Raw genomic sequence first — 14347 nt, 5'->3', positions numbered from 1 at the left:
GTAATCATAGGCGACTGCTGCTCCGCAGTCCGATCTCATTCCTCCCTCGTGTCCTCCCTGCGGCAGCTGCTCATGCCCGGCACCCTCTCCACAGCCCCCACTGAGGCAGGCGAGGCCACCCAGAGCCAGGCTTTTCTCCAGCGGCTCCCCCGTCCTCCACTGCCTCAGAGCCAAGGGCGCCTGCCAGGGAACGCGGGGCTCTGCCTTTTCCCACCTGCCCAGCACCTGTCCTGGCCCTCTGACTCCGCCCACCAGCGAGCCCTGAGCTCCTGGTCCCTGCAGTCCTCTCTCTGAGTGGCTCGTGCATGCCACACCTGCTAGGCAAGCCCTTTGTGCTAGGCAAGCCCTTTGTGGGGCTGTTCCCTCTTTTGGAAATTCCTCTTTTGGTTTCTAGCCTCTCATCCTATCCCTGCAAACCCTCCTTGTAACTTTTGGTGGCCCTTTCCTCTTTTATTCTGGAATTCTCTGTCCATGGTAGCTGCTGCCTTGGGCAGATAACAGAGCAGGCCACTTACTTCCGTAGTTACTTCAGGTTGTCAGGGCGTGGTGGGTGGGTGGGCATTCTCAGCCCAGCATCCACGAGGATTGCTCTCCCTCCTCCCCGTGTCCTCCCCTCTGTCGCACTTGTCGCTCAATAAGTGCCCGTTGGTTGACTGTGTCATGACCGATCTTGCAATCACCTGGGCTCGAAGGGCTGGTGGCCCATGACTCTGCCTCAGCCCTCTCCTTCCATGCTGCACTGCAGCCTCCCTCCGCCCGTCCTCGCTCTGCTGGTCGGTCTCCTGCACCTGCGCCCTCACTCCTGCCGCCTCGACGCATCCCTCCCTCACGTCACCACTGGCACCTTGGCAATCGCAGGGACTCCTGTGGGGACACAGTTCTTCATGGGGGAAGATACAGCTGCTGTTACATGAAAGTTTTGGGGGAGGAATGGGTATTTGGGGGAAATAGTAGGAGCACATTCCATTCAAGTTGTATTTCTACCGGAGTTGGCTTATGAAAGACAGCTGAGCCTGTTTAATAGAGCTTGTCATGTTAACCTCCGGAGTGTGTGTGTTTAAATTTTGAAAGTTATATAAGCCCAAGGTTGTTTTCTCTGTTGTGCTAGTTAGTATATAGGCGTGTGAGGACGTGGTGTCATGGTGAGTATGTGCGAGTAGGGATTGCTTGTTTAATTTGAACCTGGTGACACAAAGCAAGAAGTCAGTGGAACAGTTGCAAAGCAGTGTACATTATAGCTTGTAGACCCTCTGGGTGTTAGTTTAGCTTTCTTGGTCATAAAAAATAAAAATTAAAAACTGTTCAGAGAAAACAGAACTGCTGGATAATACGTCTATTTCCTGGATGGTCGCCGTGCTGGCCCCCAGGCTAAGCGTGGGCTTCACCGGGAATGGTGATGGTGGGTGCCGGTCATCCGGTCATCCGCTCTGGAACTGTCCTGGGCCCAGCCGCCTTCCCCAGGCCCCGGGGCTGGGCGGACTGTGGGCCAGGCGTCCTCGCGTCTGCTTCTAATCAGTAGAATCAGGACACATCCACCTCAGGATTCCTTTTAGAAAGAAAAGCTTTTTAAACAAGTTGAGAAGAGAAAACGTGTAGAGAAAGCGCATTGTAAAGGTCCTGCTGAGACTTGGAGAGGACAGGTGCTCTGTCTAGCGCCCTGCACCCAGGCCTGCATCAGGCCTTGTGGTTTTGCAAGTTTCACAGATAAGGAGAGAAAATCTTACGTTAAATACTCAATGAAGAGGAACTTTCATTGTAATTATGCTGAAGACCTGGTTACTTTTTTTTTAAAGCTCCCCTTTGCTCCCTGTCAGTTATTCCCACTCACTGCTGTGAGTGTTCCTGACTTTTCTTTCCCCGTCGCCTTGTCTCTGCCCCTCTCTGCAGCTGTCAGCTTGTTCTCTGTGTGTGGGTATGTTTCTGTTTTGCTTATTTATTCACTGAGCATAGTACCCTCTAGGCCAGTGATGGCGAACCTTTTGAGCTCGGCGTGTCAGCATTTTGAAAAACCCTAACTTAACTCTGGTGCCGTGTCACATATAGAAATTTTTTGATATTTGCAACCATAGTAAAACAAAAATATCAAATATATTTTTGATATTTATTTTATATATTTAAATGCCATTTAACAAAGAAAAATCAACCAAAAAAATGAGTTCGCGTGTCATGTCACCTCTGGCATGCGTGTCATAGGTTCGCCATCACTGCTCTAGGTCCATCTGTGCTCTTGCAAATGGCAAGGTTCCATTCTTCTCCAAGGCTGAGTAATAGTTTATTGGACGTGCCTGACATCTTTATCCACTCATCTGTTGATGGGCACTTGGGTTGTTTCCATATTTTCGCCATCCTCCTATATAATAAAAGGCTAATATGCAAATTGTCCCCTCGGGAGTTCGACCGCTTGCTCTGATGTGCGCTGACCACCAGGGGGTGGCATGGAACGAAGGAAGGCCCCAATTGACTCTGATTGCCGGCCAGCCCTAGGGACCCTACCCATGCACGCATTTTGTGCACCAGGCCTCTAGTTGTAAGTAATGCTGTGGTGAACATAGGGGTGCATATATTGTTTTGAATGAGTGTATTTGGTTCTTTTTGGATAAATACTGAGAAGTGGAATTGCTGAGGCATATGGCAGCTCTATTTTTCATTTTTTGAGGAATCTCTATACTGTTTTCCATAGTGGCTGCACCAATTTGCAATCCCAACAACAGTGAATGAGGGTTCCCTTTTCTCCACATCGTTGCCCGTGGCTATTTCTAAATACAGATGCAACCTGTGTGTTTAAGGTCTTTAAAAAACCCAAAACTATATACAGTCTAAAAAAAATAGTCTTCTACCCACATGCTCCAGGCCATGGTCCTCATCGTAGAATTCTGTTAGGATGTGTGCAACTGTATCCTGCCAGTAGGCCACGTTCCTTAAAAATAACCCACCCAGACGAGGAAGCAGGTGTGTGCTCGTTCTGCCAGTCACGTGGCTGCTAGACTGTGGGTCCGTGGCGGGGCATTCACGAGGGGTGTCTGCGCTCCTGGCCACCCCCAGGGGGCTGACCCCGTAGAGAGAAGGCAGGTGATCCGGGATGGGAGGGGCCCAGCGGGGACGCTGTTGCCGACCCCACCCCCACAGTGAGTCTCTAGTGTGGGCAGAGAGACAGCGAGTGTGGAAGGGGTGGGTGCAGGAGCAGGAGGCACAGGTGGGCGCAGCTTTCAGCTGGCACAGGTGTGCTGTGGAGGGGGCGCAGCCGCCTGGGGAGACAACGTGCGCCTGGTTCCAGGTGAGCGGGAGGCCGGCTGCTGCAGCTGGAGCACAGGTGACCCGTGTCCAGAGCCTGTGGCAGGGGACCCTTGTCCAGGACGCCCTGGGGGGTTGCAGACGGACACTGACGCCCCTGATGCCTTGCAGACGGCGTGTTTCCGGGAGGAGCGCGACGTGCTGGTGAACGGGGACTGCCAGTGGATCACCACCCTGCACTACGCCTTCCAGGACGAGAATTACCTGGTACGTGGTCGGCCGCGGGTTCTGACGCCTTCGTGCTGTCACTAAAAACCGAGAAGACCCCTGAAAACCAGCCTTTTATAGGAATCTGACTCCATGAAACTAGGGTTTGTCTTACGTTGTCATTGGCAGGTGGGTTTTTAAATAGACTGTTCTGTCCCTGTTCTTCTCCAATCACTACGGAGCCTGGTTATTTTGTCCTCTGGGTTTATTACATTTAAATAAGGGGGGGGGGGCGGTAAAACATTTCTGTTTGGAAGAAGAATAGGAAGCTGCTGCAGGGCTTTAAGAATTGAAAAGGCTCCTATTTGTGTGGGCAGAGGGGCAGCTCCTGACTCCTGGGCGCTGCGTGGGTTTCTCGGTCCTGTCCTGTGACCCAGCGAGCTTGGCCTTCACAGTTCCCATCACTTTCTAAGGCAGTGCCTGGGCACAGAGGCGGGGCCTGTGCCGGGCCGGCCTGGCCGTGTGGCGGGCGGTGCGGGCGCCCTGGCTCTGCGGACAGCGCAGTCCTGGCACTCGGGGCCATCCCCTCGGGAAGCCTTGCTCCCGCCTTGTCACCGCCCCATGGACTCTCCAGTCCGTTTCCTGTTTGATGGGAAGTGCAGGAGGTTCCTGAGGTGGGTACGGGCCCAGAGGGCACTGCGTGTTTTGTCTGAGAAGTTTTCCTGAAAGCAGCGCAGCGTTGGGCTCTGAAACGCTAGGCATGACCCCCTTTCTCTAAGCTGGCCCGGCCTTCCAGCCAAGGAGCCGTCTTGAGGTTGGAGGAGCCCGGTTAGAAGCGCAGCGAAAATTAAGGAGAGAAGGAAAGCGAGGGCTCTGGCGCCTTCTAGGATGTGAACACGCCGCTGCTGTGCTCAGGCTGGGCAGGCTGCCCCTGCCGCCCGCTAGCGGGGTCCTTAGGTGAGTCCCCGCCCCAGGACAGTGGCAGGTGCCACTGCAGGGGCTGGGGGAGCGGCAGGCCTGGAAAGCTGGCCCCGGTGCGTGGCCTGGCTGCTGTGAGGCGCCTGGGCCCCCTGCAGCTGCTTCATGTAATTGCTGTCGGCGTCTCATGAAGACTAAACCTGCTCCAGCAGAGACTGCGAGGGTGTGGCCTGATGGCTTCCTTCAGAACCTGTGTCGCGGGACAGGGAATAACTGGTCTCGTTCTTGGGAAACGAGTGTCTGCTTGCGACCTCCTGCGCCCTGGCAGTCCCTTTCCCTCTGGCCTGAGCCCAGGCGCCCGCGGCCACATGGAGCACGCATGCTGCGCGTGCTGGTTTCTTCCAGGTTCCCGCCGACGTGGGGCGGGAGGCGAGGTGGGGATGCTGCCTGCCCTCCTGCTGCTTGCTTATATATATATATATATATATATATATATATATATATATATATATATATATATATATAATTGACTTTTTTACAGAGGAAGGGAGAGGGGTAGAGAGTCAGAAACATTGATGAGAGAGAAACATCGATCAGCTGCCTCCTGCACACCCCCTACTGGGGATGTGCCCGCAACCAAGGTACATGCCCTTGACTGGAATCAAACCTCAAGGAATCGAACCTGGGACTCTTCAGTCCGCAGGTTAACGCTTTATCCACTGAGCCAAACCTGTTAGGGCTTGCTTCCTTTTTTTAATATGTTTGCATTTTTATTATTTTTAGAGCGCTGGGGGGGGGGGGGAGAGGGGTAGAAGCATCTATGAAAGAGAATCATGGATCGGCTGCCTCCTGCACGCACCCTACTGGGGATGGAGCCCGCAGCCCAGGCGTGTGCCCTGACGGGGAATCGAGCTGGTGACCTCCTGGTTCCTGGTTGACGCTCAACCCCTGAGCCACGCCCATGGCATCCTGCTGCTTCCTTTAGGGCCCACAGACCCCGGCTGTTCATGCCTTGCTCTCCCCTCAGCCCCGTGCCTCCATCAGCAGGTGCTGTGGTCTCTTCCTCCGGTGTCGGCCCGTGTCTTCATTCTGTCTGCCCCTGCCCAGCCCGTCACCCTCGCCTCCTGCCTGGACCACATCACGGCTTCCTAGCCCCGGTCCAGTCCTGCTCCTGCCTTCCTCCCTTCCTCCCCGGCCACTCTTCACAGGGCAGGCAGAGGAAGCTCCCTGCACGCTGGAGGCCAGCTTCTCCCTCCTCACTCGCCAGGCCCCGGCCATGGCCACCATTGCCCGTTTCTGCAATGGCCACCTTCGTTCTCTCTCAGCCTCTTTGCACGCGTCCCTCTGTCTGGAATAGGTGGCTTCTGCCTGTCCCTCAGGCCTCACACCTGCCCGATGGGTCGTGTGCAGCAGTGCCCGCCATGCTCTGCCACGCCCTGGGCTGGTCCCTCCACTCGATGCCAGCTCCATGGGGGCGTTCCTGTCACCTGGAGGGGTGCCAGCAAGCTCGTTATGGAGAGAATGAGCGCGCGAACCTCCTTCCGGAGTCTTTGTGGCAGGAATTGAGCCGGGGGTGCGGGAGACAACACAATTCATCAGGCTTCTGCCCTCACAACTCGCTGTTACTGGCAGGGACAGGCCCCAGTGCCGAGAGGCCAGCGGGAGGCCTGGCTGAGGCTGCCCTTGGGGAGGGGTGGGAGGCTCCAGGAAGGCTTCTCAGAGGAGGTGGCAGTGCACGGAGTCTCGAGAGCTGAGTTCCCAGACAGGTGAGGGCTGTGGTAAAGCATCTGTGGGCGAGTGGGACCTCCAGCGCCGCTGCCTTCCTGCCTCGCGGAGCCTGCGGGCGGCGGGCTGAGACCCTGCAGCGTCGGGTTAAGGTGGTGGGCTCTCGCGCCGTCACTTCTGCTGGTGACTGGGCCGCGCTCCTCATTGTGGACGGGGATCATGCTGGTCCCTGTGAGGACCGGTGAGGTGGCAGGGAGTGGGCGTGAGCCCTGGGCCTGCAGCGGTTGCCCGGAGTGTAGCTGTGCTCAGGTTCTCAGTGAATATCCAGTGGCTGTTCTCCAGGCAGCGTGTCTCCTCCCTGTTGGCGAGTTAACTGCTCGGACCAGAGCGTCCATCTCTTAGAAGGAAGCCAGCGTCAAGGAAGGGGTCCTGGAGGCCGGACCGGCAGACCCTCCCGCAGTTCAGAGGCTCGGCAGCCACCCCGGCTCTGGCGTCTGGGGTCTCTGGCGGGTGGGGTACCCCATGGGGAGCCCCTCACCCCAGCCTTCCCAGTGCAGGAGGTGAGCTCTGAGCGGGTCTGGCTCGTCTGGGCCAGGCAGGCACATGCCCAGTTGCTCTGATTTCTACTCAAGCAATCGATTTTCTGGTTCTTCCACAGGGTGAACCCCCAAGTACTTAGCTTTTAGTTTGTTCATGTTACTACTGTCTTTTCTCATAAGAGCTGCTCGTTTTCTGTGATTTAGCTGGTTCCCCTTTTCTCTGGCCCAAGTGTGCTCTTTCTGTGACGTGAGGGCCGGGGGATGATCTGAACCCTAGAACTGTGGCCCATCGTGGTGCTCCCGTGGGGCCGCTGGCTCTCAGAGTGCCGCCTCCTAGAGCCCCCAGTCACTTCCCGTGGGTCCGTGGAGCATCTGCAGGAGCGCATTCCCTGCCGGGAGCACGGCCTAGGTGGCCGCGGGGTTGTGAACGGCGGTGCATGTGCTGAGGGCGGGTCCTGGACCCTGTCCATCACTCTGGGGTCGCGGCTTCTGCGGTGAAGTTAGGCCTTTGCTCGTCAGGCGCAGTGCTGACTGGACGCCGTATTCTGTCCCCTTCCCGATCGCAGTACTTGGTCATGGATTACTACGTGGGCGGTGACCTACTGACCCTGCTCAGTAAGTTTGAAGACAAGCTCCCCGAGGACATGGCGCGGTTCTACATCGGGGAGATGGTGCTGGCCATCGACTCCATCCACCAGCTCCACTACGTGCACAGGTAACCCCTCCAGGTCATGGCGGCCACAGCCCTTGAGCTGATCCCCCTTCGGGGTCCCTGAGGCCTCGACCCCGTCCAGGTGTTCAGCCCGGTCACGCACTTGGTGCTCACGTTGAGCGGCCCGGTGCTGGCACCAGAGGTCCCGGTGTCACTGACGGGAGAGCTGATGTCAGGCAGCCACCTGTCCTCAGCTGACCTGGTCCCCCTCCCCTGCACCCCAGAGCTCCTGTGGGGTCCCCACCCCATGTCTCCTCTCTCTCAGCTCCACTTCACTTTCATGCCGACCCCACAGGGCCCTTGGTCTCGAGCGCCCCGCAAACCCTCACAAAGGGACGTGGGGTGGGAGAGGTGGAGGGCTGTTAGGGGCTTGTTTGTGACGATGGGGCCCGGTTTGTCCGTCACGGAGGACAGCCAGCTCACTGCCCCGCAGAGGCCGGCATGTGGCGCCCTTCTGGCTCTCAGTGCTGCTGGGGGCGTGCTGTGCTCCTTGTACTCAACACCCTCCTTTGCTTTTATTTTATTTTTTTAATATTTTAATATGTTTTTATTGATTTCAGAGAGGAAGGGAGAGGGAGAGAGAGATAGAAACATCAATAATGAGAGAGAATCATGGATCGGCTGCCTCCTGCACGCCCCTACCTGGGATTGAGCCCACAACCCAGGCATGTGCCCTGACCGAGAATCGAACCTGGAACCCTTCAGTCCTCAGGTCAATGCTCTATCCACTGAACCGCACCAGCTAGGACTGCTTTTATTTTTATTAATTCTCACCTGAGGGTATTTTTCCCATTGATTTTTAGAGAGACACATCAATTGGTTGCCTCCCGCACATGCCCTGACTGGGACCAGGAATCAAGCCCGTGACCCTTCAGTTTGAGGGTGGACACTAATCACTGGGCACACTGGGCAGGCCCCTCCTTTGCTTTCAAAGTTTTTGTTCCTTTTCATGCTGTCGGTCATAGAAGCTTATTCTGTCAGTGACGGCGGGTACACAGACAGCAGGTGCGAGCGCTGGTTAGAGAGGCAACTGGCTGCTCTGTACCCAGGCAGGTCACCCCGCGCTCCGACCTCTATAAGTACAGTTTGGGGGTCCTGGTGGTTTGTGAGCCTGCAGTGGGGGGCCACCTGACCCCTCCATGTGCCACTCTCTGTCCCTCACCTGTCTCTGTTCTTCCTGTTCCTTCGCGGCCCCCACTGGTGGGCTGTGCTGGGACCTGATGTGCAGGGTGAGAGGTGTGCCTGCTGCCGCCTCGCCTGGCCAGTCCCCGCAGGAGAGACTCGCCCAGGCGGCCCCAGCTCGCCCGCCGCCCGGGGGGCGTGGACCTTCCGAGTGCGCGTGGGGTGTCAGGTATGTCTTTGTCTCACCAACAGGGACATCAAACCCGACAACGTCCTCCTGGACGCGAACGGGCACATCCGCCTGGCCGACTTCGGGTCGTGTCTGAAGATGAATGATGATGGGACGGTACGTGTCTGTTCTCGGTCCTCGCACGGTAATGTGTGCATTGAAATGCCTCTTAGAGAAGGAGGGAGGGAGGGAGAGCAGCGCTGTCTGAATGGGGGCGTGGATTTCCTTCCCCACCTACGCTGCACTCCGTCAGTGTGGACGCGCACCCCGAGCGCCACCTGACCCCCATCGGCCAGCTGTCCGTGCGGCTCCTGAAGCCGCAGGTGGGGCATGGCCTGGCCCGGGGCAGAGCCAGCGCCCTCCTCATTCCCGCGGACCGGCTCTGGGCTGCTGTCCGCTCTCTTCCAGACCGGCCTTCCTCGGGCGTCAGGCCTCGCTCTCCCAGGGACTGCCCTGCCCTTTCTGGGGCCTTAGCCGCTGGGAGACTGAAGGGCAGGCTGTGATGGGCAGCCTGACCCCCCACAGCAGGTTAGAACTGCTGCTGCCTGGAGCCTGTTTCACCAGCGCCCGGGGCTCTGTACGTGGGCGCATCTGGTCCTGACCACAGTGAGCGGCGACAGCCGTGGGAAGTGGCGCCCCCTTGGGCTGCGACGCCATGGGGGCTGTGGAGGTTTGGGCATTAAGACTGGCGAGCAGGAGCCCCTGGCGCTTGCCCTGCTGTGGCAAGGGAGCACCCATTTGCTTGAATTTTGAAACTCAGGCGTTTCTGAGTGAGAAACTTGACCCGGGCGACGTCCCAGTTCCCTTGAGCACGCCCTCTCCCCAGGTGCGGTCGTCGGTGGCCGTGGGCACGCCGGACTACATCTCGCCGGAGATTCTGCAGGCCATGGAGGACGGCATGGGCAAGTACGGCCCCGAGTGCGACTGGTGGTCGCTGGGCGTCTGCATGTACGAGATGCTTTACGGGGAAACGCCCTTCTACGCGGAGTCGCTTGTGGAGACCTACGGAAAGATCATGAACCACGAAGTAAGCGTGCCCTTCCTCACCCCCTGTCCGTGCTGAGGCCCAGCGCAGCCGCGGGGGCGCTCCGTGTGAAGCTGTGGGTCGTTGGGGAAGAGGCGGGGGGCGGTGAGCTGGGGGGGCCGACGGGAGCGGGGAGATTCAGGAGAGGGTAGCGGTGGACTTGGCTCAGGCTGACACAGCAGGTGCAGGCGGGGCTTCAAGGACGGTCCGCGTTCTGGGGGCGAGGATGGTGTTCGTCAGGTCAGAATCCCTGCAGCACACGATGCGGCGCGTGGTGGCCGTGCCGTGTCCCCGGGGCGCCAGCGGAAAGGACCCGGGCAGCCTGACCGGGGTCTGGGTTCGCCACGCAGATCAGCACGGATCCAGGCCGTTTCCCAGAACCAGTTGTCAGTCACATCTCATCGGAGGAGTCTCTAGCCCAGTGATGGCGAACCTTTTGAGCTCGGCGTGTCAGCATTTTGAAAAACCCTAACTTAACTCTGGTGCCGTGTCACATAGAGAAATTTTTTGATATTTGCAACCATAGTAAAACAAAGACTTATATTTTTGATATTTATTTTACATGTTTAAATGCCATTTAACAAAGAAAAATCAACCAAAAAAGTGAGTTCATGTGTCACCTCTGACACGCGTGTCATAGGTTCGCCATCACTGCTCTAGTCCCTTCTCCACCCCTTCGCTCCTCCCTGGATCCTCTTCCCTCTCCCAGCCGCTGCCTTCTCTCGGTTTCCTTCGTTTGCTTGTTTTTATTTTCTTTTCCGACTAATGTTTTTGTCATCTGTTACTTTTCTTTATATTTTTTAGTCAAATATTTCTTTCTAATGCCCATTTCACCCTCTGCGCTCTCACACGCTCACACACTCACATGATCACATTCCCGAAACAGCTCCCGGGGGCTGGTCTGTACTCGTGGGGAACGGTCTTCTAATGACTCAAAGCAAGGGGTCCTTTTAACAAACACTTTTTTCAAAGTAGAAATACATTTTTCACTTGTAAATTAGGTTATACTCACTATAAAACCATCAGACGATGCCATGCACACAGTACCCACCCGCTCCTCAGCGTGGGCGCAGTGCCGTGCGGGCTCTGTGTGCCTCCAGGTGTGTGGTCCTCACAGCAGCCCGGGGACTGGCTGTTGTCCCTTTTCATGAGTCACAGGTGACCTGAGACAGCCGTGGTGGCTGGCATGCAGGCCCCTGTGAGAAGGGGAATGCCGCAGGGGTGGCCCGGCGCCCTCTGGCAGGCCTGCCGCTGTCCCCCCACACGTGCGTGAACACTCACCGCTGTTCCAGTTCCCAGGAGGGTGTTGGCACCCGGCCCCGATAAAGCCGGCACGGCCATGCTCACTCCCCTGAGCTGTCGTTAGCGGCCGTCTGCGCCGAGTTTGTTGACAGATGCGTGCTCTGCCGTGCCTCCCCGAGCGCCCCATCATGCACCCACTTACCCCCACCCAGGAGCGGTTCCAGTTCCCGTCCCACGTCACAGATGTGTCTGAGGAGGCGAAGGACCTCATGCAGAGGCTGATCTGCAGCAGGGAGCGCCGGCTGGGCCAGAATGGGATCGAGGACTTCAAAAAGCACCCCTTCTTCCAAGGGCTGAACTGGGAAAACATACGGAATCTGGAAGCACCTTACATTCCCGACGTGAGCAGTCCTTCTGACACGTCCAACTTCGACGTGGACGACGATGTGCTGAGGAACATCGTGAGTGTGGGCTCTGCGTGTGGGCGTGTGCAGCGGTCCGCTTGCTCGGGGAGGGGCTCGCAGGTCCACAGGGGAGGGGCTCACAGGTGGGAGGGCTCACAGGACCACAGGTGGATGGACTCGCAGGGCTTGTGTCCAGACAGAAGTCGTGCAGCTGCGCTGGTTTTTGAAAGGTTGGGCAGGAGTCTCAAGGACAGCGCCTTCTAGCTTGGGCCTTATTGTCCCTTTTTAAAATAATGGATTACAGTTGGAGTGGAAGCGAGTTAAATAGCTGTTTGTCTTAGCGTTCATCAGAAACTCTTACCTTGGTTTTTATGGCAGTTTTTATGTTTTCAAAGCAGGTAGCCTCCATTGTCATATTAGAGGTCCCCCGAGGCCCCTCACCTCTTCCAGCCTAAACCCCCGCAGCCTCTGGCTCCCCCCCTCCACCACCCCTGACCCTGGGGCACGTGGCCATGGCGTCTGCTTCTCAGCAGCACTCGGGCCACAGGCTGACTTCCAGGTCGGATCCTGCCCTGGGACCCTCCGGGGTCTGAGCTGGTCGACAGGCCGGGTTCTGCTCACACGCTGCACAGTTGGTTTGGTCTCGTCAAGCCCAGCCTCTTACTCTCTGTCCGCTGTGTCCCGGTTTGGGGACAGTAGCGGTCTAACCAAGGAAAGGGCGAGTTGGGATGCTCCTCAGTTTACCAGTCACAGCTGCCTTCAGAGCACAGCTAGGAGACGGCGAGAGGCACCGGCACTGCTGAGCTCGCACCGCAGCTCCCAGATAAGTCGTCGCTGCGGTTTTATTTTGAATAAAGAAGCATTGTCAGGCTGAAGATAGGGCTGTAACTAGTGCTCACCTAAGATAGTCTGCCTTTGGGTCAGACCTCCACTCTGCCTCCGGCCTGATTCAGGCCAAGAACTGCAGCCTCTGCCCCAAGTCCCTGGGCGGCCCTGTCCCCTCTGCTCAGGATCATGTTGAGCAAGATGCGATGCCGTGGCTTTAAAAGTGGAAGTTACTGGCCTGGTCTGAGTTTGGCCTGTGCCATTATCACCATCAAAAGGAGTGTGTCTACCCTCCTAACTGTGGTACATCAGACGAACCAGGAGTGGAAATGGCCCTGCCAGTGGCCAGCCGTGCAGGGGACCCCAGCAGTCACCCTGGGCAGGCCGCAAGCTCCCCCCACTGCACCTGTGTGCTCCCCTTCCCAGTGAGCGCACGCTCACTGTGCCAAGCACACCATCACTGTGCCATGCATGCTCTCATGGTGCCATACGCGCTGCCATACGTGCTCTCATGGTGCCATGTGTGCTCTCATGGTGCCATACGTGCTCTCATGGTGCCATACGTGCTCTCATGGTGCCATATGTGCTCTCATGGTGCCATACGTGCTCTCACGGCGCCATGTGCGCTCTCACGGTGCCATGCGCGCTGCCATACGTGCTCTCATGGTGCCATACGTGCTCTCACGGCGCCATGCATGCTCTCATGGTGCCATACGCGCTGCCATACGTGCTCTCATGGTGCCATACGTGCTCTCACGGTGCCATATGTGCTCTCATGATGCCATACATGCTCTCACGGCGCCATGCGTGCTCTCATGGTGCCATACGCACTGCCATACGTGCTCTCATGGTGCCATGCGTGCTCTCACGGTGCCATATGTGCTCTCACGGTGTCATACGTGCTCTCATGGTGCCATACGTGCTCTCACGGTGCCATACGTGCTCTCACGGTGCCATACGTGCTCTCATGGTGCCATACGTGCTCTCATGGTGCCATACGTGCTCTCACGGTGCCATACGTGCTCTCATGGTGCCATACGTGCTCTCACGGCGCCATGCGCGCTCTCATGGTGCCATACGTGCTCTCACGGTGCCATACGTGCTCTCACGGTGCCATACGTGCTCTCACGGCACCATACGTGCTCTCGTGCAGGAGATGCTGCCTCCTGGCTCTCACACGGGTTTCTCCGGGCTGCACTTGCCGTTCATCGGTTTCACGTTCACCACGGAAAGGTACGTGTGGTTCTGCTGTTCCCAATGTGAGGCTCTGCTCTGCGCAGTGCGTGTGTCGGGGCGCTGGGTGCCCCCTTAGGGGAGGCATGGGGGGGGTTCTGTCCTTTAAAAATGCGCCCCCGGTCACTGCATGAGCTGACGCAGCAGGTCAGACTCTTCCGAAGAGCCTGGAAGGAAGTGACTTAGCACCTTCTTGGTGCCTGAGGTGGGGTGGCCCCAGGCTGCCGACTGCTGACCTGCCCTGGAGGCCACAGCACTGGTGCCATGCGGTCCAGTGGCACCTCGGTGGCAGCCACACGCTCGGGCCAGAGCCGTCTTTCATTAGGACACTCTGGCCTTTCAGGGACGCCCGGAGCCCAGCTTCCTTTAGCCGGGCTGGAGCACACTCCCTGCAGAGCGAGAGCCACGCCCACGTGGGCCTCCAGCCCCGCGCGCCAGCCACCGTGTGTGCTTCTGTGGGTGTCTGTCTCGAACGGGCCTCTCGAAAGTCATGTCTCCCTCCCTCTGAAAAGGACACTGGGCAAGAGGAGAGGGGTTAGGGCGACGGCATCAGGTGCAGCTGCCACGGGGTCTGCAGGGAGCTCACGCTCGGCTCCTGGCGGTTCCCAGGGGCTGGGGCCTGAGCTGACGTGAGCGCTCAGGAGAGGCTGCTCGCTGCGCGGTGCTCGCAGTGCCTGAACAGCAGCTGAGCGCCAGAGGCGGCTGCTGCCTCCCGCCCTCACGGGTGGCCCAGGACGGGGCATGTTGCTTTCCTGTCTGTCCCAGGTGCAGGGCTTGCCACCTGCCAGGTGCCTCCAGCTCACCAGGTGCCGGTCAAGCCTGTGGCCTCAGGCTCGGAGGCTGTAGTTTGGCGGGTTGGACCCTGGGATGCACACTCCCCCAGGACACACCCCCCTGGACATACACCCCCTCCCAAAATGGCCAAATTCTTCTATC

General features: G+C 57.8%; 1 protein-coding gene across 1 annotated transcript in view; it reads left to right on the top strand.

The window, feature by feature from the left end:
• Window positions 1–1344: 1344 nt before the first annotated feature.
• The window catches only part of CDC42BPB (CDC42 binding protein kinase beta), a 44070-nt gene continuing 31067 nt past the window's right edge, over window positions 1345–14347 (top strand). Inside the window, exons 1-7 of the mRNA XM_014450013.2 lie at window positions 1345–1399; window positions 3131–3498; window positions 7187–7335; window positions 8707–8800; window positions 9510–9710; window positions 11162–11410; window positions 13332–13411. Of these exons, the coding sequence (XP_014305499.2) occupies window positions 1345–1399; window positions 3131–3498; window positions 7187–7335; window positions 8707–8800; window positions 9510–9710; window positions 11162–11410; window positions 13332–13411 (1196 nt within the window). The remainder of the gene's footprint in view (window positions 1400–3130; window positions 3499–7186; window positions 7336–8706; window positions 8801–9509; window positions 9711–11161; window positions 11411–13331; window positions 13412–14347) is intronic.

The sequence above is a fragment of the Myotis lucifugus genome, unplaced genomic scaffold (assembly GCF_000147115.1).
Source record: "Myotis lucifugus unplaced genomic scaffold, Myoluc2.0 scaffold_1646, whole genome shotgun sequence".
NCBI classification, from domain to species: domain Eukaryota; kingdom Metazoa; phylum Chordata; class Mammalia; order Chiroptera; family Vespertilionidae; genus Myotis; species Myotis lucifugus.
The sequence above is the reverse complement of the archived record's forward strand: the minus strand, read 5'-3'. Positions and strand labels throughout refer to the sequence as shown.